General features: G+C 46.0%; 1 protein-coding gene across 13 annotated transcripts in view; it reads right to left on the bottom strand.

Annotated features, from left to right (window-relative positions):
- Positions 1–698: 698 nt before the first annotated feature.
- Positions 699–26,175, bottom strand: part of sox5 (SRY-box transcription factor 5) — a 202,307-nt gene continuing 176,830 nt past the window's right edge. For 7 of the 13 annotated variants that reach the window (XM_068586176.1, XM_068586185.1, XM_068586181.1 and 4 more), the window contains 7 exons: positions 18,822–18,983; positions 13,620–13,815; positions 9,785–9,960; positions 6,513–6,615; positions 6,013–6,186; positions 4,813–5,029; positions 699–4,031 (listed from right to left, as the gene is read on the bottom strand). In XM_068586176.1, the coding sequence (XP_068442277.1) occupies positions 3,734–4,031; positions 4,813–5,029; positions 6,013–6,186; positions 6,513–6,615; positions 9,785–9,960; positions 13,620–13,815; positions 18,822–18,983 (1,326 nt within the window). In that variant the 3' untranslated portion in view covers positions 699–3,733. The remainder of the gene's footprint in view (positions 4,032–4,812; positions 5,030–6,012; positions 6,187–6,512; positions 6,616–9,784; positions 9,961–13,619; positions 13,816–18,821; positions 18,984–26,175) is intronic. The other 6 variants (XM_068586184.1, XM_068586177.1, XM_068586183.1 and 3 more) reach the window with 4 other exon arrangements.

Here is a 26,175-nt window from a genome sequence, read left to right on the forward strand (position 1 = left end):
CTTAAGCATCCATTAAAGGTTTGCTTTTAAATGGGCGACGGCAGCGTCCCGACGCAGAGCCCGCACTTTCTTTTCTTTTTAGTTGTCTTGTTCGTGGGACTCGAACACATGCACACACAAACATTTCATCACTCATCCCCCTTCTTCTCCCCACCCAAGTCCCTTGTTGTGCTTAATTAGGTTATCAGGTTGCTAACGGGCCGTGATTCGGCTCCACGCCTCCCAGCTGGCCCTCTGATTGGAGGGGCAAGAAGGTGGACTTAGCATAATTAGCACGTTGTTATGGAGATGATTGAATCGTCCGGGGAGACGCGGGCAGTGACTGGCGTTGTGTTACTGAGAGTCAGACGGAGAAGTATAGAAGAGAAACACACACACACACACACACACAGGTGGAAACCATCACAATGCAATTCAAACATTTCCTGAAGTGTCTTAAAAAAAAAATCTGTTATGATTTTAATAAAATTGATTTGAGTAAAACTCATCAACTGAACATCTATTTTCTTTTTCTCCCTCTTCAGTTTATTAATATCACAAAAGCCAGCGTGGATGCATTCTGCGTCCTCTCCGTCGTTAACATTTCTGCATAATAAGGTCGTGGCAGTGCATATTTGTATGTTTATGTGAATATGTTGGAACTGTAAAACCATTGTGTGAATGTATGTGTGGAGGAAAGAAGTGACCAGGACCAGCAGAAGTTTTACCGAACACATTGCTGTCTTTATTAGAGCCTTGTCTGGCAGTAATACTGAAAAAAAAGTGAACTTAGAACAGATGGTGGTGGCAGCCCACAGCTTTTTTTTTTTCTCCTTTCCTGTTTTTCTTTATTTCTTTGATATTTTTCTTCATTTTTTTTGTGTGAGAGTACTGCGACTCCTGCTTTTCTGTGGCATGGATAACATCAATAAAAGAGACAGTAGGGAGAGAAAAAAAAGAAATATACAACTTATATTACACTGTGTTATGAACAAAATATAAATCTATAACTCTATGTTATATTTACATAATTATCTTTCTTGATTTTTCAAGTTGAGATGGTAAGATATTTTTTTTTTTAACTTGTAATAATTCTCACTTTGTTTTGAGCTCCACTCATGACTTTGATTGTCTTAAATAATATCATCATCATCTTCATCTTCATTGTCTTGATATGGGGTCAGACCTTGCCAGCAGGGATGATTGACGTCTTAATGCCCCGCCCACCCACCTGATACCCTAAAAGTGGACCGTTCCACTCGGCACCCCTCTCTCCAGCATCGGGTTGAACCATGGCGTGATGACAGGGGTGACTATACAGCAAAAGACCCGGAGGCTCATGGCGTGGCAGGTAGCGAACATCTACAGCGAGAATGATTGTGGGGATCCCTCAGGGTCAGCGCACCTGAACAGCTGTCGCGGCTCCTGCAGCGCCGCGTGGAGCTCAAACAAAGCAAAGGGCTCCTGATGAGAAGTGACTTTCCAAAGATACTGTCTATACGCCGGGCCGTCTCACACACAAACACACAGAGGAACACCCCGGTGGATCACGGTAAACACTGCTTTTCCTATGATTTAAAAAAACAACAAAAAAAAAAACAGAAAACACCAAACAAAGCTTATGTACAGGATTTTAAATCTAAAATACTAGATTTCATAAAAACAGAAAGAAAAGATCAGCATAGGATTCGTTTGGTTGTCTTGATAATCTCTTCATTTGAAACGTGTGTGTGTGTGTGTGTGTGTGTGTGTGTGTGTGTATGAGTGGATCCCAGCCCAAGATGTTCCTCTGTGTCTCGGTGAGGCGGCCATGACGCGTTAACGGGGACGGGACTTCTTTGTTCACAGAAAGCAGTTTCCAAAAGTGATAAAAACTGATCTCCAAAGGGGGAAAAAAGAAAAGAAAAAGGCAAAAACAAAAGAGAGGAAACTTCACATTATACATTATAATAACCGTTACAAATAAAATTATAATAACAATAAAAAAAACAAAATCATGTTCTTCTTTTTCTCAGAGTCTGAGTGCTTTTTAGAAACGGGTGTGGACATGAAGGGGTTACGTCTTCAGCTCAGAGGGCCGGCGTTGACTCCGCCCGCCCCGCCGTCCGCAGGATTAATACAAAACGAACGCATCAAATAAGGAAAGGGAACAAACAAATGCAAAACAAAGCAAGGTAAAATGACAACGTTTGTTTAGATCTAAATACCTACCAGCTAAATAGAATAATGTTTCATTGACTGTCATAGTTTCATATGGTCATAAAAACCCAATAAAGAGGAGAAAAATAAATTATACTGTACATAACTTACTAAACTTAGGAAACGCTGACCATCCTTATAATTATTGTTAATAATATTATTAGACTAGAGGCAGTTTGAAGAGAAATAATAAAATACAGTATTCAAATACAAAACAGAAACACTGACTGGCTGCTTTAGCTCAGCTCCGCCCACTGGGGGCAGCAAGACGATGTTGATTGGAGGGAGCGGGAAAACACTGAGGGACAGAACAACAGTTGTGTGTGTGTGTGTGTGTGTGTGTGTGTGTGTGTGTGTGTATACGTGTGGTGCAATTAATAAACAGCAGCAGTGTAAGCCTGTCTTTCTGTATCTGTGACGTTTTGAGCCTTTTTTTCCCCTCGCACTGAAAATGAGATTCTACACACACACCGACACACCGACACACCGACACACACTCGAGCCGAGTCGCACTGATGTTTGAACCGCCGGGGCGAGATCAGGACGGAGGGCTGGAGCGAGAAGACGACTGGTGGGTTGTCACACAGTGCTTTTTGTTTCTGCTCCGGTGGGGGGGGGGGGGGGGGGGGTCCGCGCTGCACTGGTCGGTCCCGGCCGGACCGTCCCAGTCGGATCGCAGTCGGCGGGCGGGCAGTCTGTAAAACACGGAGGGGGAGAAGGAGGGCGAGCCGCTGACAGCACACTGAGAGGTCGAAGAAAAAAGATATGTTTCTGTTAAAAATAAACACGTCTGATGTCTGTCAGGTGCTTTACAACAAAAGGGGGGAAAAAAGGAAAGTCTCTTTTTTCTATTATTCAAACTTGTAGCACAAAAACAACAAATCACATTCACAAGCCACTTATTGGCACCGTGTACCTGAGTGAGAATATTATAGAACCAAAGAACAAAAAAAAGCTGTTTTTTTTTTTTTTTTTAAAAGTGTCTCTTGATAATAAACAGGTCCGCCATCTTAAAGTGTCATCTGTTTGCCTTGGACAGGTCCACTGATCAGTCTTTCGTTTTTTTTTTTTTTAAATGTCTCCATTTCTACAAACGGGTCTAAAAGGTTGCTGAGTGTGATTTTGATTTCTCCTCACTCGCGGCATTACACTCAAAATCTTGCAGTAGTACTTCAGAATATTCCTCAGCAAGCGCCGGAGGCTGGCTTGGTCGTCTCGTCCACCCAGACTCCAGTTTGTGTAACAGTCAGTGTGAGTGACAGGTCCTGTGCTTCCGTTGATTGATCAGATGCTGGTATCAGGACTCCAGTGGGAGGGTCTTGGCTCTGTTAAAAAGAGTCCACGTTAGTCAGGAGGGGCGGGCGGGCGGGGGGGGGGGGGGGGTTGGCGGGTGTGGTGAGATCGGGACGTACGGTGATTGGCAAATAAGAACGTCTTCTTCCTGATTGGTGGGTTTGGGATTGTGTGTGGAGGAGGGGGAGGCAGGGTGCGGGGTGGAGGTGGGGGGGGTTAACCAGCGGTGATTGGCTTCTAATTCGGCGTCTGTCGCGCCGCCCTATTTGGTGATGTGGTGCTCGTTGTCGCTGTTGTAATCTGCTTCCTCGTCCTCGTACTCGAAGTCGTCGTACGCGTCGCCGTTGCTGTCGTCCAGCCGCAGCTCCTCCTGCTTGATGCGCGGCTCGTCCCCCTTCAGGCCAGCCATGTGGGGGTTCTGGTGGTGGTTGGCGTTGGGCTCGGGGCTGCTGGACATGCTTGAGTGCTCTGAGGGCATTTGGGGTGAGGGCATTCCGGCCATGGAGAGGGCACCTGGGTAAACCACGCCTGCGGAGGACAGGGGCAACTGGCTCTGCTGCCTGTAACACACAGAGGAAGAGGTGTTTTAGTCCATGACGGTTTCAAGCTGCATCAGACAAGTAGCTGCATGTGCTGTCCCTGATTTGTTTCCATGCCTTTATGCTAAGCTAACTGGCTGCAGGCTGTAGCGTCATGTTTACTCTGAGGGAAAGGTAAAAGTCTTCTCATGTGAGGAGGCTGACGCTCAACACCAATTGGGTGTGTGTACTGGTCCCTCGTAGCGGACTCAAGAGGTCACATGACGTCACTCACCAGGAAGATGAGAGGAAAGACTGAAAAGAGCCACATCCTCCTGTGAGGCAAGAGTATGTTTTTTTCTTTCCTTTTTATCATTGGGAAATATTGTCTTTGAATTTATATTAGGGAGCCCGGCTTATTGTGACAAATGAAATGACTCCATAATAACTACAGCATAGAGAGATTTAATGAGGACTCAATTAAGAATGAAACCAACCAAAATAAAAAATAGAATAATTCCCAAAAATAAATCCGTAAGCTGAAAAATCTGAATTAGAGGTGTTGATAAGTTGAACATTTACAACCACAAATAGAAAAGCAAATAGAAACGTTCTTTTGTTTTAACTTGAACCTGACATCACAAGATACACGTTCGAACCAAAGAAAATCTAACAAAACAAAATGAAGCAAAAGAGCAAAATGCTACTTTTGTGCTAATCAGTAGATAAAAATATTAAATACCCAACTACCCCAAAGTATAAGAACTAACTGCTGTCTTAGGACTCAACATACAGAAACAGTTCCCCTAGACAGTTCCCCTACCCCACACTGAAGTATTGTCTCATTTCCTGCCTGCGGGACCTCATGATGGCTTTGTACTCGCCGATGCGCAGCTTCTTGCCGTCCACCAGGCAGGTGCGTTTGGGCCGCGGCTTGTACTTGTAGTCTGGGTATTTCTCCAGGTGCTGCTTGCTGAGGCGAGCCTGCTCCTCATAGTAGGGCTGCTTCTCCAGGTTGGTCATGGCTTTCCAGCGGGAGCCTGGAGGGAGTGGGAGGGAGGGAGAGGGGAGAGGGGAGGGGGGGGCATTAATGAGGATGAAGATGATGATCAGCTTCAGTACACAAGAGTGTAATAGAAACAATAAAAAGCCGTTAGGGTCATTATATGGAATTAAAATCAATACAAATCTGTAGGTTCTTGCTTTCAGATCAATAACATTGTGTCAGGAACACATGTCTGTGACACACACACACACACACACACACACAGATACAGGTTTCACACAGAAAGAGGTTAATGAGGAGAGCGTTGTGGACGACAGGTACTTATCTAAACTAATGAGGACTTCACTTAACCTGCTGTCATCTCTCTCAGCTTCTACTCATAGACTTGTAGTATCAGTTCCCTGCATGTGTGTGTGTGTGTGTGTGTGTCTGTGTGTGTGGGTGTAATCTTGAGTATGTCTTTCCCTGTGTGTTTCATATCTGGTCTGAATTTGCACTTGACTACTGTATGTTTAATGGGTAAAAGCTGTCAGCACTTGGCTGTTCTCGCTCTCTGTCTTTCTCTCTCTGTTCTGCGATCTGTTAGCAATCGAGAGAGAGCGAGAGGGAAGGGGGGGAGACGGAGAGAGCGGGCTTATTAAAACCAGATTTCCCTGTGTTATAAAACGCTTAGGAGCTCTTTAAAATGTCAGGGCTGATCCCGGCGGTCCGGGGGAAATGTCAGGCGGCCTCGCGCTGCTTGTTTAATGCATAATGAATTATATCATCATTTGTCGGAGCCGCGCGCTCCCCAGCCGTTCATTAACAGCCGCTTACACAATGCCGCCGCCTTTAATGAAATCACTGCGTGTGCTTGAGAAGGTGGGAAATAGGAGCCGCAGTACATGCATCCTTCCTTTCACTTGGGTTGCGCAGTGGGAAGCATTGGGTTAAGTGACAGGGCAAAGGCTCCTGTCACTCAAACGGCAGACCGTGTGTGTGTGTGTGTGTGTGAGAGAGAGAGAGTGTGTGTTTTACCTAGGATCTTGCTGATGTTGGAGTTGTGCATGTCGGGGAAGGCCTGGAGGATCTTTCTCCTCTCGTCCTTGGCCCAAACCATGAAGGCGTTCATCGGCCGCTTGATGTGCGGCTCGGCGGTGCCGCGACCTCGAGCCTCCCGAAATATTCTGGAGTCAGACACGCTGGGGGAGCCTGAGGGGGGAGGGGCCGGGAGATGAGGAGAGGCAGACAGGACCATGAATAAAGACGTTACATTCACTTATTCTCACATTTTAAAGGGTTTTAATATTTTTGATAAACTGACAGATGTTTTTTTTTTGTAGCAAAATAAAACAATTCAAAAATAATGTATTACTTTAAACTGGTGATATGTATCGAAATGAAACTCTTGAAATAAGAAATCACATTTTCCAATAATTATTTATAGCAATTTAAAAAAAAAAGTCACACTTTTTGTCACCGAAATGACCACACGCATGAGTGTGTGTGTGTGTGTGTGTGTGTGTGTGTGTCCCTACCGTCAGAGTCTCCGCTCATGGTGAAGTCCAGCATGGCGTGGCTGAACTTGTCCTCTGCCTGCTGCTTCAGCTGCTGACTCAGACTCTCCAAGGCAGCCTTGTCCTGAACGACACAAACAGTTCAAAATGGTCAGCGAGTGAGTCGATGCGTGTGAACACATGAATGAGTGAAACCACAGCGCAGGGATGCAGAAAAATGTCCAATTCCCTTGTAAACATCCTTACAACTGATTTTAAATAGATGTTTGGCTCGGGTTTTCCTTTCTTGACATTCACTGATATTATTCATGGCGTCCTTATAGCTAAAAAGGAGAAATTGTTTCATGTCACCAATTCCTGTTTTTGAAGCGTCGAAATCAAATTACTTTTTCTGTTGGCCTGAAGCCAATCTGTGAGCAAGAAAATCAGTTTTGAAGACAGAAACTCCTTCGCAGAAGTAACAAATGAACCAAGGAGACATATCCTCCTTTGATCTGGAATAAATGAGTTGATAATAATTCTTATTTTTCACAGATAAAGCAAACCAGCGGCAGCCGTCGAGCAGCGAGACAGTTTGAGCTTTTTGTTCGTTTCAGTTTAAATTTGCTTAAATGTTAATGTCAGCAGCAAATTGTTGGTTGAGTGCTGAACGCCTGCATGCTTCAACACACATCTGTGTATGTTTGCATGTGCAAGAATGTTGATTACATTTAGTCCTATTTGGATGTTTACCGTTTTGTGTGTATACTGTATATTGTGTGTGTGTGTGTGTGTGTGTGTGTGTGTGTCGACTCCTGGCAGCCACCTGCGAGAGTGGAGTGCGGCGGCTTGCCTCTCTCTCACAGAGGCCCCCGAGGGTCGACGCATTAGAGAGAGAGAGAGAACGGGGGAGTGCAGCGCGGACGAGAGCGAGGCCACGCCGCACGGCCCCCTGGGTATTTATTACAACCAATAAAAGGCTGATTTACTGAGCATTTACATGCGTAATGCAAGCAGCCGGCACACTCTGCGCTCGAACACGACTGCCGACCGGCACACACACACACACTCGCGCTTTCACACACACACACACACACACACACACGCATACATACCGCAGTTCACCAGCGCCAGCGTTTTACAGTTTAATTACACGATTAGGAGCCGTACCCAAAACACTGTCGTCTTCGAAAACAACCTTCCAAAAAGTGTCCCTCTCCATTTGCAAGTGACCCTGCCGAGCCGGCTGGCTGGCTGGGAGGAGGGCCGAATGATAATGAAATGCATTTCCTCTGTTTTCAGTCCAGCAGAGTTTAATTGTTAGAGATAAACCCCCACGGTTGGAATAAATATGGCTCAGAAGACAGGTAGCGTAGAGAGAGAATAGGAGGCAGAAGCGAGCTGCGAAAATGTTCTTTTTTTGTTTATTTGTTACTCATTCGAAATGTATTTTATTATGAATGTATTATGTATTAATACAGGGACAATTATTCGCCAGATGTAGCCATTTTGTATGCAAATCAGATACATTTTAGGAATTTTCCTCTTTCCACAGAAATGATCAGCCTCATTTAAACCTCGTCCGAGGAAAAACGAGCATAAAACGTGTCTCACACGTTCCGATTTTGTGCTTCGATGTGCCGTTACAAAGGGCTTTTTGCTGTGTGTGTGTGTGTGTGTGTGCGTGTGTGTGTGTGTGTGTGTGAGAGCGTGAGACAGAGACGGAGATGAACAGGGAGACAGAGTGGATGACAGCCTAGTCTGACATTAAGCCCCGGCACAGTACATGAGAAAAGTGGATTGAATGGCTGACACTGGAGCCAAGACACAAAGTAGCGACAAAACTAATCCTCTGAGTGTGTCAGAGATGACACCGTTGTATCCGGGCGCCAAGAGCTCGCCGGCTTCACACTCACGCAGCACAAAGCCAAAGGGCCGAGGAAGCGGCGTCGAACGCATCGGCTTTGGAAGCTGAGAAAGATTCACGTTTTCTTTCTCCGAAGAAGTAATCTAAAATTTCTAAACTTTATATTAAGAAAAGGCTTTAAAATAATTAGTTTACATCAAACGGCAAAAACTAAAACTACCTTTTCAGAGTCTTACATGAAAACATTTGCTGGTAAGAATATATTCCTTAATAAGGAATTCATCATTTCCACAATTATGACTGGAGAAGTCACAATAACAGGAAAAGCTCTCTTTCTCCCTAATTTCTCTGAATTCTCCTCTGATTAACAAGAAATGACAAAACATAATAAAATGATATCTAGTATTTTATTACCCCCTGTAGTGAAATAAAACCGCTAAATTCCTCCAAAAAGCCATAAACATGCTGCTGAAAAACAGCTCCATTTCCTGATGTTCCCTCTCCTTCCAGTCTTTCCCTCGCGTGAATCTAATTGGCTATTAGACTGAATCCTTTAGACTGTATCTACAGTATATTACCACCTCACTAAATGTGTCCAAAAAAGAAAAGGGTTGAAAATAATAAATCATTGTGTGTTTGACTGCTCCAAACGCGTCGGATGAGAGTAAAAAAAAAAAGAAAGAAGAAAGAGACGGATAGAGCTGTTGAATGTCAGCGGTGCAGATGCTTCAAGCACACTGTTGCTCTCTGTAAGTGTGTGTGTGCGTGCGTGTGCGTGCGTGCGTGTGCGTGCGTCCGCATGCACCAGCTGACTCCCAATGTGTTTAACAAATAACCACAATTTAGCCACGCTGCCGAGGAGCCGGCGCCGTCACTTCACATTACCATCTCCCCAACGCTCCGCTCTGCCACACACACACACACACACGCACGCACGCACACACGCACACTAGTAGCCCTGTAGTGCGCCTTACAGACACACTCATTACCTCCGAGACGCCTCTGGTTTTACCTTATCTGGCCCTGTTTAGCTTCAACACATTTCAGCGAGCGCATTGCACACCGATTCCCCTCCTACATGGTGCAGGAGTGACGGCACATGGCAAGACACATTATTACACACCGACAATGAGGCGGTACGGCGGCTTGGGATGTGTCGGCTTTTTCTTTTGGTTTCATTCTATTTCATCCTTACGTTTCCCTCTAGTTTTGTCATTTGTCATATAAATAATATGATGAAATAATAATTCCCAAAGGATGGAACTAAGATCCATAAAGACTGGAACAGATGGTCTGTGAGGTTTAGATGGATGTACAGCGTGATACTTCAATAAATAGATGGAGATGCTGGGATGTTGTGCCCTCTCCTCCTCTGGGGCAGTTGTCTGACTCCGCCGCTTGTTGCTAAGGCTACAGCGCAGCGTACCTGGGATTCAAAGTGGTTTACCTTGTCCGAGCGTCCATTGTTGAGGCTCAGGTTGCTGACGGCGGCGACCTTGGCGTCCAGGACCTGCTGCTCTCTCTTCAGCTGCTCCTTCATCTGCCGGGCCTCGGCGAAGGCCTTGGTCACGGCCTCGTGGTCGCTCAGGTAGGCGGTCGTGGACAGTGAGGACAACAAGTCTGCTGAGACACACACACACACACACACACAGGGACGGGCCGTTAAATTGGTTTTGTGTAGTTGTGTGTATAGATGTGACTCCAGCTGCACTGTATTTGTACTTTCTTTTTTAAAATAAGAGAGAATAATAGAGTGACATTTGGAAAAGCAGTGTGTTTGTGTGTGTGTGTGTGTGTGTGTGTGTGTTTATGCTTGAGAAGCTGGCAGGAGGTTTTCATCCAGAATAAATCTTCCCCTGAACCATGAGGTAAAGACATTAACATACACTTGATGAGGGGGGGTTTGCCGGTGTGTGTGTGTGTGTGTGTGTGTGTGTGTGTGTGTGTGTGCGTGCATGTGTGTGTGTCTCTCGCTCAGTCTTACACACTGACCACTTGACTGTCGAGCTGGGCACATGTGAGTCAGTGTGTGCCCCTAGCTAGCCTTGTGACGAGCGTCCCACCGCCCCCTCCACCTGCTCTCAGCCGGAAACACACACACACACGGAAACACACACACGGACGGACAGACAGAAACAAACAACAACAAACACAGGCACTCGCTTACAACTTCAACCCCTGGGTAATCCCATTACAACTCCCACCTTTCAACACACACACACACACACACACACACACACACACACACACACACACACACACACACACACACAAGCTCTTTTCATCTGAACCCTGGTAGTTGCACTTTGAAGCGAGGTGGCCGCATGACTCTTATTACTCTTCCTAAGAAGTCCTGCTAATTTCCCCAGTTGAGAACATCTGCCCTGCCACCTCACAGAGATCAGATCTCGCCGCTCTATTATTTGTATTATTTCCGCAGCTTAGCCGGCCGACGAGGCATCTGCTCGGACCGTGTGTTTGCGCCGCTATCGCCTCTCTCTATCAGTCGCGTTAGCTCCTAACAAAGAGCCGCGGCGGGCTTATGGGGCCTTTATCAGCGCTAATCCGCACCGCTAATGCCATCTCAGGCCAGATTACCAGCTTCAGATTGGTAATGACAGAGCCGTGAACTCTTTCAGAAGTCATAACCGGGAAATCAGGATGTGAGCGGGGCCAAAATAAAATAAAAAAGGGGGGGGGGAGGGGTGTCGAGCGAGGGCGATGGAATCGGGTGGCAGTCCATTTTAATCTGGAGTTAAAAGAGAGGGCGGGGGACGGACAGATATTCTTACGCTCATGAGTGTGTGTGCGAGTCTCGCTTAAACTGACAGCGATGCCAACCATCCAGACAAATGAATGTGACCCAGATAGAAAGGAGGCGAGGGGGGGAGGGAGGGGGTCTCAACACTTACAAATGTTGTCTCTCTCTCTCTGAACGCCACATCTCTACAGACAAGCGCAATGCCTTTTTGACCATAAAAAACACTCCTGCAGGGAGGTCAGGGGGGAGCTGCAGTACTTTATGAGGACAAATGTGTGACCATGGTAGAAGTTACAGGTGCTGACAGCCCTTCAAATCGCTTTGAGAAGGACGGACGGACGTGGGAAAAAGAGAAATGTGCATTTGAAAAGACAGAGAGCCTTTAATGGAAGGAGGAAATGAACTCAGTTGAATCATCTTTATACCGGCAGACATGACCCTGTTACTCTAAAAGCCCGAGTGAGCATTAACACCGTTTTAGGTGGTTTTGGGCGAAACAAGTTTTATTAAGATCTACAAAATGTCTCGCCTTTTTATCCGCCTTTTAAAAAATAACCTTATATTTTGTTCATACAATTTTTATCTGGAACAAGTCCGTCATATACAGGTAAATAAAATAAAGGTGAATATATATATCGCTCTTAAACGTCGTCGAGCAGAAGTATAAACAGGAGTAAAATGCAGATACTGGAGTGCAGTACCTTGGAAAAGTACTTAAGTGTGGCACTACATTACATTAAATGTGCTTGGCTACATCCTACCACTGACAATCACAGCCCACGGGGCACTCTTGAGTCTTCTTCAACCTGAAAAGCAACGCTCCCCGTTTAAATTGAAAGAGAAATAACCATTTCTTCTGCGTCTACTGCATGTGCGTCTGTTCGTTTGTTCCTGTCTGAATCTAAATAACATGAACACACATTCATAATCTGTACCCGCCCACACGCACACAAACACAAACTCCCACATCAAAACGACCGCCTCTAGACCTCGTCTCCCCTCTGCGCTGGTGACGGGATCCCTGACACGACAACGAACCGCAATAACAAAACGTGGCGGTGACCGGCTCAACTCAACAGATGGGGCCGCGAGCCGCAACCGAACTGGGATGTGCGACACAAAACACACTGGTCCCCACGCACAACATAATTCAGCGGGGATCACACACAAACTTTAAACACTGTAATCCATTTTTCTGAACAAAAAACATCTGGGACCGCAAATCCACTAATCTGATATTAAATCCGCCGATTTGTTGAAAAACAGTGAGATTAGCCAAGAAGTCAGAAAAAAAAAATGACTAACTGCCTATTGCATAGGAGGAGGAGGTGGGATTGTGAGTGTGTGATTGTGTGTGTGTGTGTGTGTGTGTGAGCCTTTGTGTGCGTTTGAGTGTGTGTTAAGAGTGTGTGTGCTGTCATTGTGTCATTAATGCCGGGTGTTTGCGCTGTCCTGGCTCATGTAAGAGGCTTGTCTAATCTCATTGGTGATACCTCCTGTCTGTCATGCGCTCCTCTCTTTATTATTCCCCCGCTTCGTCGCTCGAAAAAAAAAAAAAAAGTGCTAATCCCCATCTCTCTCTCTCCCGCTCTCTCTCTCTCTCCTTCCCCTCGCTCGCTGTGTCTCTCTGTCTCTTTCACTCACTAATAAACACATAACAATGAAGCAGCCCCGAGGCAAAATTGCGACGCGGAAGAAAAACACAAACACACTAATTATAGCCTGTTACATATGTGTAATATTTGAACTATCAGTGTTGTGTGAAAAATGGATTAAGAGTACAGAATGGTGATTCATTGATGTCATATTTCATGTATGTGTGCATATGGCCGGGTCTGATTACGGCACGGGCTGTGGCAACAATGGCGACACCACGAGGGGCAATGCTATTCTCGTCTTCGACACGACCAGCGAGGCTATTCCTGTTTTCCTTTAAGGCCGACGTTGTCACAATGGGGAACAATTTGCGTTTCATAAAAGTGTATCTAAGTGCAGGGGCACTTATACTGTATGTATGCAACACACACACACACACATTCACGTGTTTTTGTTCCGCCCTACGTCGTTGTGTGTGAGCGCATTGAAAGGAAAATGTCTTACAACTACAATCTTACTTTAATAATTTGGGCTATCATTTGCAATGACAATAATCCTGTATGCACCACACTTCAACATCACCTGCAAATAACATGGGAACTGTGGTAAAGGTGGTTTTATTTATCAATCAAAGGAATATGCCAAAGCACGGCAGCCTGTACGTCTACTGGTTTTGGTCACTATATTTGAACGATACAGCTCTGATTGGTTGAATATCTCTCCTACTCGGGAAGCAGCCATCAATGAACACAACACAGTGTTTTGATTTGACGAGTGGCGGGTCCGAGGTCGAGGAGTCGGCTCAAATCTCAACAATTAACTTGAGTACAAAGTGGTGGTCGACGTCAAAAACGAAAGTTGCAGTCGCTTTGGATTCTTTCTTTGAATGCTTCCCGTGCCGTGACGGATACTTAAGTCCACTTACCTATCGAGCTGACTCTGGTCGGAGGACCTCCGATGCTGGAGGGGGCTAAGCTGTGCTTCCCGGAGCCGGCGGGGCCCAGCTTGGCAGCAGCGGCAGCAGCAGCGACCTGTGGGGAAGTTGGGGGGGAGTTGGGTGACTTGCTCTCGGATGCCTTAGGCTTGGCCGACAGGTTCAGTGGCTGTGCACCCTCACTGTCCTGCAAAAACCAAAACAGCACAGTTTCGCCTGCTGTGACTACCGTAGGAATTTAGAAGCGCTCGCAATGGAGGCTTTAACACGCACTAGTCCATGCACAGTGGTGGGACGGATGACAAGGTGCATGCCACTGCCTGTATCCAAACAACTTGTCACAAGCAAAAGAATAAAAAGAAAAAAACAACACGGACAACATTAAATATTGATGTACTTTGGTGCAGGCCGCTGACATTGACATGCAAAATGACTGACTGCCCATCACCGCCGAGTCCAGGCGACTCATGCACATGCATGTGCACGCTTCACATGCATCATAATATAATAATTCTGCTGGCGGCATGCATTCAAACAAGGTCAGCGGTGAGAGCAACATTCACACCTGAGGAAAAGAAACACCTTAAAATGATTCCCAAAACTACAGCGGACAGAAGCCTCTCTCCCCCCACAGCCCCTCTCTGAAGACACGGCGACGGCGCTACGTATCAAACAGCCCACAGAACAGACGACTGTCTGCCACTTCAATGTGCACTTGCTCCATTAGAAACAAGGCACCGTCATGGCTGTGAACACGGGAGTGAACAGCGAAGCAACACTTTCTGCCTCAAAGACACACACAGTCCCAGCAACCGATCCATTACTTCTTAAGTAGCTTTTTATTTTTATTAATACATTCTTTTTTTTTTTAAAGTATTACGATGCCAAACAGCACTTAATATATCTCGGTCATTAAATTCCATCACTCGTCTAAATCAAAGGATGTCTGCACACGGCAATAACCTCCACACGAGCAGCAGACAGCGGCCCCCTAAATGAATCGGCATGCGGACCGCCGCACGACGCCGGGGGCTGTTATCACGTTAATTGTCATGGCAACACCACCCCTGCTGATGACCTAATCCAATCAAGGGGAGCCTCCGAGGGTCATGTGACAGGAAGGAAGGAATTAGATCGCCCAGGGGCCAGATGTACACAGACCACTCTGTGTAATTAAAACGCCGCAATTAAAAGGCAGACACAACATGGGGCAGGGGACGGCTTAATGGGCCCGCAAGTAGAGCGCCACGGTGCTGTCTGTGGGCTTTGGAAACACAGTTTGTTTGCATCCTCGGGTTTTACGACAATAATGTATTGCTTGTTCCTGAATGTACATTTTTTATATTAAAAAAAAATGAATAAAAGAGAAGTTTTAGCTTCACGTGCGTGGTCCTATTGCAGCGACATGAATAGAATGGAGACATTATTTCTCTTTATTTGCTGGTCATTAGTCTAATTGCTGCTTAGGCGGAGTGGAATCCAGCATACAGTGGGATCCAAAAGTACTGTACGTATGTATGTGTGTGTGTGTGTGTGTGGTATATCCACTCATTAAGGTCGACTCTCCCTCATTCCCACTCCTTGAGTCGTACTAAGCCTTATGAGCCCCTCACAACTCAATTAAGCCCTTCCAATTAAGCCCCTCCATGTGTACATGCCTATGTGTGTGTGCGATCACCACTTCTTGTGTGTGTGTGTGTGTGTGTGTGTACGGGTGTGTGCTTGTGCGACGAGGCCTAACCGGATTGTCCTTCATTAGGGGGGTCTTTCTAAATAGACGGAGGACCCCCAAAGATGCCTTCAGTGAGACAATGGGCCGGAGAAGAAGAGGAGAGAAAGGAGGAGAGAACAACTGAGCGGGATCTTCTCAATCCTGACCCATATTATGGTGGGCTTTGGCTGGGAACGCGCTTGACTATTTATTACAAATAGATAATGCCTCCGCCTCTTGTACAGTGGAATGGGGGGAGTTTCCTCCCCGCGCCAAGCCAAATCCTACGGTGGGAAGGTGGCCAACCTGCATTATGCCAGTGTGGAGGAATTAGTTTAGACAGTGGAGCTGAGAGGCTTGGACCGACTTGTTTATGCGTCTGTGTGTGTGTGTGTGTGTGTGTGTGTCAGTGTGAGATATTGTTCAACAAGCTCTAAATCTCATGACAGTGTGTGTGTGTGTGTGTGTGTGTGTGTGTGTGTGTGTGTGTGTGTGAGGCCCCTAAAGCCTCTGAAAGCCTTGGAATCTCGAATTAATACAATTGCTTTTGTGTCTCTCTTGGCTGATGAAACAGTCTCCAGCTTTGGGACCGAAAACATGCAGAGTGACAACGAGAGCCAGAGGGACAGAGAGGAAGCGGCAGGGGAGAGATAATGTGTGTGTGTGTGTGTGTGTGTGAGTGTGGGCTGTATTTCACTTCCGTGGATGCCGACATGTGAAGGCGACATCAGGGTTCTGCATCTTATCGCTGGAGCTGTTGGTTCAATTAACAGGACAAGTGTGTGTGCCACGACCGTTGATCCTGGGCAGGTTGCTCTCAAGACCTTTACGTCCTCCTCTCTCCTTTCATCTCCTCCGTCTTTCCTCCTCTCTTCCTTCCCTACCAGCTATAAGTGACTGCTTGGATATTAATTATATTGTCATATCTAATTCTCCGAGACAGCAGGGCGACACAGAGGAGGCAGATATGACAGTTTTATACACTACGTGGCAACGATTCAAACGCTGACTCCTCAAGTACGCAACTGCACTTCACATTTTCTACTAATTTGTATCTGGAGAACACAGACGAGCAGACGTGACTTTACCTCGACAGTTTAGACGGATTGTTTTATTTCAGCTCATTAGGCGAGGCTGGTTGGCTCTTGCTGATACTCGTATCTGTAAGGTGGATGTTACTTAAGTACAAGTAACGGTTCTACCATGTAAATATACTTTGTAGAAAATATAAGCCATGCTTTTAATGTTTAGGACAACTAACTTTAGAGAATGCTTCCTTTAGGAGAGGTGCGTCATATTTATTCTATTATTGTGTTATCCTTAATGCAAAATCAAGCCATGAACTACAGACTATATACACTACTTTATATACAGTTAAATAGATTAATCTGTCATGGTATTACCACATTTTATTATGATGGAATCAATAAACACATCAAATTAAGTGGACTAAAGAGTAACATCAAATTGAAAAGTACATAATATTTGCTCTTGAGCACAGTAGCTGAGTGAATGTACACAGGTACAGTCCTTTTGGCCACTGCGTGTGTGTGATGCATGTCAGCGAACGGGCTACATATGGAGCATAATTGCACTATTGTATGGCTCTGTATGCATGCCTGCCTGCATCTAAAGGCCCATTCTTGCGTATAAGAAAGCTGCATGTATGCCGCAGTGATTTCTGCATGGGCATGTGTGCGTGAAAGGGCTAGTTGGCATGGTGTCTCCTTCAACACCTGTCTGTGTGTGCGTGTGTGTGTGTGTGTGTCCGTGTCTCACCCGAGGGTAAAGCACTTAAGCGGTGAGCGCCTGAGTCCAAACAGCTGTGAGCAGAGGCAGGCAGCGCGTCTCTAAATGACTAGAGACCTGAGATAGAGCCCACAGGGGGAGCACGCCTCTGAAATATACATGTCACTCGCCCAGAGAGAGACAGAGTGTTAGAATGAATGAGTGAGAGCGCTGCAGTGGTCAGCCTGAATGAAAGAAATCAAAGCAGAGACTGGAAGCTGGGAGAAAAGACTGAAAAGCAAGAAAAGAGGAAGAAATGGCTAGAAAATGCCACGGAGCACTTATCTAAAGTTTGTGCGAGAGCACCGGGGGAGTAACACCGAAGCAGCGCTGCGGTCAATTGGCCAGTTTGGCTCCATGGGGCCTGGCGTGAGCCATGCGGGTCCACACCCCAGTCTGCCACTCCTTGCTGGACTGGGGAGGCCATTACGGCTCCCCACTTCCCCTCCACCACAGGCCGCAGCACTTGCCTGTCAGCCCAACTCCATATATATGGTAATAACACGAGTGTGTCGGCGGAGGTGCAGGGAGGGGCTGATGGACGGGGACGCAGGGGGGCCACGCTCTGGGGTCAACCGTGAGCTTTAGTCTGCGTCCTCGATGCACGAGTGGGCGCGTGCGTGTTTGTGGACACAGGGGTAGGCGTAGGTCAAGAACAAAGTTTAGGAGGGAGGAAGACGGATGAAGTTGCAAATGGCAAAGGGAAATGTGTGGAAGAGGAAAGAACAAGGAGAAAGGAAAGGAAAGAAGATGGAATGAAAGACGAGGAAAGGAGGGGACAGACAAGGAAAGGAGAGGAAAGAGGGGGAAATAAAAGGCTTTGGGAAGATTTATTTTATGTTTTTGAGCACAAATCAGATATTATTCTCCGTTGGATTTTGAAAGTGTCGGTTCCCATGTGTCTGTCAATGTCTCTGTGATTTGTGACTGACCACTGCGCTTGTGGGGGGTCCGAGAGTGAACAGCGGATGGCAGTTGGCATGGGGGTTGTGTGTGTGTGTGTGTGTGTGTGTGTGGGTGTGTGTGTGTGTGGGAGGTGGTCCAGGGTCGAGATATCCCGACCAGATATTCATAGAATTCCACTTGGATGGACACAAGGCTTCCCCTCGCCCCTATTGCGCAGCCAGCCGAGGAAACGGCACAAACAGCAATCCATCCTCAAATCCAGAGCCACACGCAGCAGCTGGAGCTCTGTGATGAAGTTGAGACTGTGACTTTTCAGGGACTAAGTTGTAAGGCGAGTGTTATTAGAATGAGGAGCAGACTGTTGCTCAGGACACTTGTTTGATTGAAAAAAAAAAAAAAAAAAAAAAAAGAGACAAGATTGGGGATGCAACCTTCAAACAAGCGAGGACACACATTTTGAGCTCATGCACCGCAGTGACACACAATGTCGTGCAGGCAGGCGTTCACTCTCAGTCTCCGTTGAAATACTAGAAAGGCCAAAGTGTGCAGCGTTTAACTGCAAGCGTCATTTCTGGCTATAATTGAAATTGTCATGGTTCCTTTTTTTTTTTTTTTTTAAATGTGAGAAGTTAGTTTGATTTTAAGAGAAATATAATACAAAAAAATGAATGTGTATGTAATAGAATCGACAACAAAACTTAATTTTAGGAATGAATTTTAATTCTAAACCCACTGGCCTTTCCAGCATTTAACGCACACACACACACACACACACAAAAGCCCCTTACCTTGGCCTTGTTTGACAGCGGGGAGCTGCGGCCCTTCTCGCTCTGTGAGTGTGTGTTGGGTGGGGAGTGTGTGCCCATGTTGGCTTGCGGTGGCAGGCTGCCTCCGTGCTGCTTGCTCCCCGGGGAAACCTGCATGGCCGCCAGCTGAGCGGCATACAACTGCTGCAAGGTAAGAGAGACGGGCAGAGAGACGGACAGGGGGAGATGACAGAGAGGCGGATAGGGGGTGAGGGTGGTCGGTAAGAAAAGGAGAGAGGGGGGGGAGAAGGAGAAGAAAGGGGCAACATGAATAAATGAATACTCGAGAGCGCACAAACAAAAAAGAAGACGGGCTAAAAAGCTCTGGAAGAAGAGGCCATTAGTGTCCCGGCCTCTGTTTGTGTGACAGAGAGAGATAGAGAGGGACATCTCCACTGTCAACCCCTCTCCCCCCTCCCTCACCCCATGGGAGAAGCGCTAACAGCCTCTCTGACAGGCCCAGAGATGGCCATGTCCCCTCCAGGTGCATCGTGGGAGAAAGGGAAAACATTCCGGCTATCGAGGTCACGCCGGAGAGCCGGGCTCTCGCTCAAGGTGAAAAAAAAAAAAAGAAAAAAAAAAAGTGATGACGGAGAATAAAAAAGAAATTTAAAAAAAAAAGAAAAAGAGGGGAAATTTGTGAAGCTGCATGCCAGATGGGACGTGCCAGAAGTGTCTGGTGCCCCCGCGACGCTTTCAGCGTCCGGACAGGAATACGCAAAAACACACAGGAAGTCTTTAAAATACTCCAAAATAGAGAAGAATTCATTCAATAAATGCTGTGCAAAACAAACAAATAAACAGATTTCCCCCTATTCTTGTTTATGTATTTAATTAATTTCAAATTAAATAAAAGCATTATGGCTCAGGCTGCTATGGTGTGAACATACTGGGGAATATTTATGCAATACCACTGTATCACACAAAACAGTCTCTGGCCAGTATTTCCACAGCAACAGACACAGCGTAATATTCACAATTTGGAAGGAGCTTCAATGTCCATAAACACTTCTTTCTTTCCGTCTCTCTATCTTCCTCCTCGAAAATCATCCCGCAAAGCTCCATTACTTTCATGTCGGCTAATACAAATCTCTGAGACGCGGTTTTGTTTTCTCAGAATTGTTATTCCGTCCTCAGAAGAGCAACAGAACGGGTTGTTTAGCGAGAAGTAACTGATGTGTTGTTGTTGCTTGTTTTTTTTTCTCTGAATAGTTATAATTGTTATCATTTATTTCTGGTGGAAGATTTTTCTGGAAGGGGACCATCCTTTTTTTTTTTTTTTTTTTTTAGTTTAACTTCCGTCCTTCTGTTGGTGCTTGGCTGCCGGCCACCGGCGTCAAACAAAGGCTGGTTTATGCAAATGGACAAGGAAGAGATGCTGTCACTGCTCTCTCTCTCTCTGTCTGTTTGAACCTCTCTCTATCTCTCTTGACAGCCACATTAGCTCCTCTGCTATCTTAAATAAAGACATTTATCTCTTTTTATAAAAACAAGAAGAAAAAAAAAACACAACAACGGGACATTCAAACTGGCAACGCTCACACTGCACACAAAGAAGTACTTTTTTTTTTTTTGGGAAGAAACTCATATTTGAATTTGAAATAATCTCCGCCTGACTGTCACTCACATGTGGCAACAACATTCCCTCTCCAACACCGCGGCAGTGGGAAAGCAGCATTGTTTTCAGTCACGATTCTCTACTCTTTACTTGCTTTTGTTGAATTAGCAAAACTTTTAATTCCACTCTTAAACAAGATGCCTGCCATCCCCAGAAGATGAAGCGTATTCTGAATCTACATCTGAATAGGATGCCGAGTAACTTCATCCCTGACAAACACTTTCACAGACCAGATGCTTTACATTGAGGAAACGTTGAATTTAATAGTTTGTGGTTACTGAGAAAAAAAAAGAAGAAAAATAAGATTTATTTTCCACAAAATACCAGACTGCAGAGTTTTAGCGCATTCATTTGCTGCATTTTCTCCTGTTTGGGAAAGCGAGCCAGAGCGTCGGCGTCTGCTACGGACGCCGAGGAGAACACCGGTAATTGAGGTGCCTGCAGCAGACAGGGTGCTGCTGCTGCCGCTGATGTGGCAATCAGCGGGAGATCGGTCACGCTCTGGCGAGCTACGTGAGCGCGGCGCGGAGGGCCAGCGCGCTGAGATCAGATCAGCCTCCGCTCGCTCATTTCTCTTCAATTAGCTGCACTGTGGCTCCTGGAAGAGAGAGAGGGGGGAGGGGAGGGGGGAGCAGCCGAGCATGAAGGGTCCCCAACCCCCTCCGCTCCCTACCAGCCAAACCCCCTAGCGAGTGGACCACAGGCGGGGTGTGTGTGTGTGTGTGTGTGTGTGTGTGTGTGTCCTGCCATATTCGGACCAGTGGTTCAAAGGCCTCTTTATTTGCGGAGTGAATTGAGTTCCATTACAAGGCCAGCTCCCGTCACTCAAAGCCCGCTCAATGGGTCGGCGAGCAATGGCGCACACACGCACAAACACACACACACACACACACACACACACACACACACACACACGGTACAGAGGGCAGAGGCACTGTAGAGCGAGCCCAGAGCGTCGCCACAACGACATCCATGTCAACAAACAGGAAGTGACAGCGCAAAGCCCCCTGGGGTGACCGGAGGAGCAAACACACACACATACACACACACACACACACAGCCACACACAATGAGTGAGGGGTGGGGGAATGCAATCGTGGATGCAGGATGAGACTAAGGAATTTGAAATGTCACTCACTGGCTACGTGTGTGTGTGTGCGTGTGCGTGCGTGTGTGTGTGTGTGTGTGCGTGTGTGTGTGAGTGTGTGTGTGTGCGCGCTCCTCACTCTTTCTGCTCCTAATCCCCTAATATCTGACAAACACATCTGTATGTGTTTGTGTGTGTGTGCGTACCTATGGGCATGTCTAGTGGTCAGCGTGTCACATGACACCCCGCCGTGTGTGTGTGTGTGTGTGTGTGTGTATGTGTGTACATACGCATGTGCAAGCCTGAGCTCTATTGGCAATGGGTGAAAAGGTGATGTGTGACTATTGCTGCTCCTCTGACTGAAGACATAGGGCTATTTGGTATGAGTGCTATTGACAGTGTGTGTCCATTCTCTCTGTCGCACTGTTTTCTCCTGTGATCCTAGTTGGGGTGGATCTATGTGTGTGTGTGTGTGTGTGTGTGTGTGTGAGAGAGAGAGACTTGGTCAATAATCTGCAGCTTTAGTCAGATTACCAGCCCGCCTGTTCTTTGTTGTCAGAGTTAGCGGCGCTTCAGAGCCGTCTGAGCTCTATTGTTTACATGGACACCGAGGACTATTGTATAGATCTCAATGGATTCTTGTCCGTCCGTCTGTCCGTCCGTCTGTCCGACTTCCTGTCTGACCGATCATGTTTTGTGTTCAGTGTTCGTGTTTTGGTGCTGAAAGACCAAAAATATAAAAGAAGAAGAAGAAGCGAGTGAGTCAGAGACATCGGACCACAAACCCCGTCCTAACGATTGCCGCTTCGATTTTCTCTCGCATTTGTGGTTGAGCGAGGTAACACATTAAATGAAACAACCTACAAAGAAAGATGAATAGAGTGGTAAAGTGTAAATAAAATGGTTACCTTGCTTATAGATATACGGCACGGCCTCAAGGGCAAACGCTAACGCCACAAAAATCCAAGGGAATCTCTTGAACAACAAACAATCCAGAGTGTTTGCGTTATTATTTTGGTGCCAGCTTTAGACAGTTGAAGAGAAGGTTGGAACATAAACGAGGAAGTTAGTTTTCACTTTATATTTGCTGATAGAGAAGTGCTTCAACACTGCAATGAAAAGGTTTTTTGGGTGGGAAATTTCCTCCCAATTTGGAGACAAAAACCGTAAACAGATTTAAACAGCAATAAGCTAGAGTGCTTAGACATTTACATTTCCTTTGCTCATTATGTGTTTGGAAGTGGTATAGTCACCTATCTCTGCTGCCTATTGATTACACATTGATCCCATGCTGTTATCACAAAATGGCATTTCCTTGCAACTCCAAGAAGCCTTTAAGGCCAAGAAGAAGATACCAACACCGAAGCAATTCTCACATCTGAGAAAATGCTTTGCTGCGCTCTTTCTCTCCAGATAAGGTTCGCTGGGGAAACGAGTTGCTCGATTGATTTCTCATTTACCTTCTGTCATCTGTCCCCGTCGGTTCCCCCCCCCCTCCCTCTTACCGCCTGTCCGTCCCTCCGTCCCTCTCTCCGGTGTACAGTGCGGTAATCCAGAACAATATGTTCCAACATCTGCCTCTCCATATGATGCCTGACCCGCGCCATTGACCCTCTTTATACCACAGACACACACATCTAATCTCTCATACACATCCACACTTCTCTCCTCCACTTACCTCCCCCAACCCCAATCTCTCTGTTTATCCTTTAAACTGATCATCCTTCTAAATACTTCTCTCGTACCTCCGCCTTTTCACCTTTACCGCTGATCTCTCTCTCTCTCTTTTGCCAGGATAAGAGCATTTTTCTTTTCATTTTTCCGCCTTCTGTCTGTCCTTCTCAGTCCATTTGTGGATGATATCAATGATATCAAGGGTCAATAGGGAGCCAGATTAACATGCGCTCATGCACAATGTCACACTCATCCCCCAGATTAAGATGCTAAATGCCATCCTTGTACACTCCAAAGCCTCCATTGCCTTGAAAACCGTCTGTGAGAGATTCGGTGTTAAGCTCCCATTGACTGTAAGAGCTACTCTGTTGATTTCTATGGAGTGTGTTTTATACGTAGAAAGAGCTTTAACTCATTGAGAGATTAATACAAAAAAAATCTAAGAACAGCACTTAAATAAAAAGCTGTGCTGTTGAGAGTTTTGATCTAGATCTATTTTTATTTCTATGTATACAGTTTCTACACTGTCATCAGGGAAAAATCCATTGTTCTGCTTTTATGTCAATGCTGTTCACAAAGAAGAGGACTTTGTCAAATCCAAGACGCAGAGAGGAACTGAGATGTGGATTCTGTTAAATGGTTCGGCGTGATGTCAGTCACACATTCAGTACGTAAATGTGTGGTGCATTCAAGCACTTTTACACATTATCGGTTTAGGACGTATATCAAATGTTAAATATACATATGGCTGCTCTTCTAGTTGTTGTTGGCGTTCATCTGATTTGCTGTACATCTGTTTCAGGAGTTTAAAGACGTGGGCATGCATTAATTAGGAAGGCTCAAACAGAAGATGCTAATGTGTAGCATTGTAAGAAATGTAGGATTCATTGTAAAATGGGGTTTACCCGATGCATTGAGACTAAAAGCAAAAATATCTCAGGCTCTGCTGTTGTGATTTGGATGATTATTTTTTGTCTTGTCCATCTCCCTCAACTTCAAAGCATAAAAAGAAGTAAATTGTTGAAAATATAAGAGGTGTATGCAGTCAAAACTGAAAGACTTAAAAGCCCTGTGTGGTCACGAGCAAGCTACTCCGTGCAGCTTGAACATTGTACTACGTCAGTGGGGTGTAAGAAGTGTACACAATACAGGCGGCCTGCATTAGCACCATTGTGGCAGTGAGTCTATTGAAGCCTGGTGAAAGTACTGAGGCACCACAGGCCATGACCTGGACCAGATCGTGTGCTCTCATTGTCTGAGATAAGAAACCAACATCTCATGTGTCGCATTACACAAAAAAAAGTGCTCTTTTGTGGTTTCATCTTGATCGTATCACACCAGAACAAAAATAAATATACTGAATTTAAACTATAACTATCGCTGTGTTATATATGACATGAAAATATATTTTAGTGCAATAATAGGTGTGTGGGAGCATGACATAACATAATGAATTCATACCAAACATTAGGTTTGTACAAGTATTTACACGGCCCTCTGTTACAACTGCGTGTGTGTGTATGTGTGTAGTTCAAGTGTGTCCACATCTGTCAGCACGTTTCCATGCAGATGGGGAAATCATTGTGTACTCTTTCCTTTTCTGCCTCTGTGTGTGTGTGTGTGTGTGTGTGTGTCTCGGTTAAGTGGGTTCACTTGTGTCCTCGCCGCCAAACCACTGTGTTGCCGTGGCGACCCCGGGCCCGCGCTAACCGCCGTGTCTCGTCTCGCCGACAGGAACACCTCCTTATCAAATGAGGGCGCAGAGACGATCCCACAGGCAATCCATCCACATTGAGACATCTGTACTTGTGTTAGCCCGGACAAATCCGCTCCTTTCTGACAAGCCTTAATCTCACTGTGTGTGTGTGTGTGTGTGTGTGTGTGTGTGAGAGACTGTTTGTCTGAGAGGATTGTAAGAAAGAAATCTGCTAGTGAGATGTTTTTTTTTTTACACTTGTTGTGTCCTCTCGCCCCTCCCCGCTGGACAAAAAAAGAAAAAATCCAATCGCAAGGTGGACAAAGCTTTTCAACTGGAGATTGAGTGTGTCTGCACACAGTCGAACATATGGACGGCTAGATTGAAGCAGTGATAACAGCGCAGAGGACATTATTCTCAGGCTAAACACACAAATGTGCTCACACACCCACACCCACACACACACACACACACACAAGCGAGAGTAATAATGAAATCAGTGACGACAGCGGGGTCCGTTCTCCATGATAGAATTACACAGCTATTCTCTTCTCCCTGCAGTGCCGAGCATATGGGGCAGTGCGTTTGGCTGACAGGTGCAAATGTATTACACACCCTCTGCCTAACCTTTAACACATATTTTCCCATCATTCCCCTTGAATTGAACAGTAAGTGAAAAAGATGTGCAGGAACATATGTGTGTGTGTGTGTGTGTGTGTGTGTCAGTGCAGCTGTTTCTCCCAGACAGCCATGTGTGGGTCATATTTTATGACAATGCGTGTCAAGGAGACATGAGGGCCAAGTGCAGCCTGTGCAGAGGCCGAGCCCGACACTGGAGGTTAATGTGCTTTAGATTCAGAAAGGCCACTGGGGTGGGGGGGGGCATCCACGCAAACTCTTAACCCCTGGGAGAAGGGGGGGCCCCGAAGCCCACGTGGATCTGAGAGGAAGTGTGTGAGGTCTCGTTGTGTGTTTGTCTGCGAGAGAGTAGGTGTACGAGCGCCGGGTCAGGATTACCAAGCGATAGGCCGTTTATTCCAAATAATGCAGACAGGAAAAGGAGGGAAAAGTCAGACTCGTCCTATTTTTAAGCGGGATAACAGATGTTGACTCACGCAGTTTTCATTGTTTTACCTCATCTCTCTTTGTTGCTTTTTCCCTGTTTGGAATCCAAATTTATGTCGCAGTGGCAGAAAAAAAAGCTGACTTTCTTGAACTTGTGACCTAAACAGCCCCCCCATCCTCCATTTTATGCTTTTTT

This window comes from Clinocottus analis, unplaced genomic scaffold (assembly GCF_023055335.1).
Source record: "Clinocottus analis isolate CAN_PGR_092001 unplaced genomic scaffold, fCliAna1.0.p SCAF_20, whole genome shotgun sequence".
NCBI lineage: Eukaryota > Metazoa > Chordata > Actinopteri > Perciformes > Cottidae > Clinocottus > Clinocottus analis.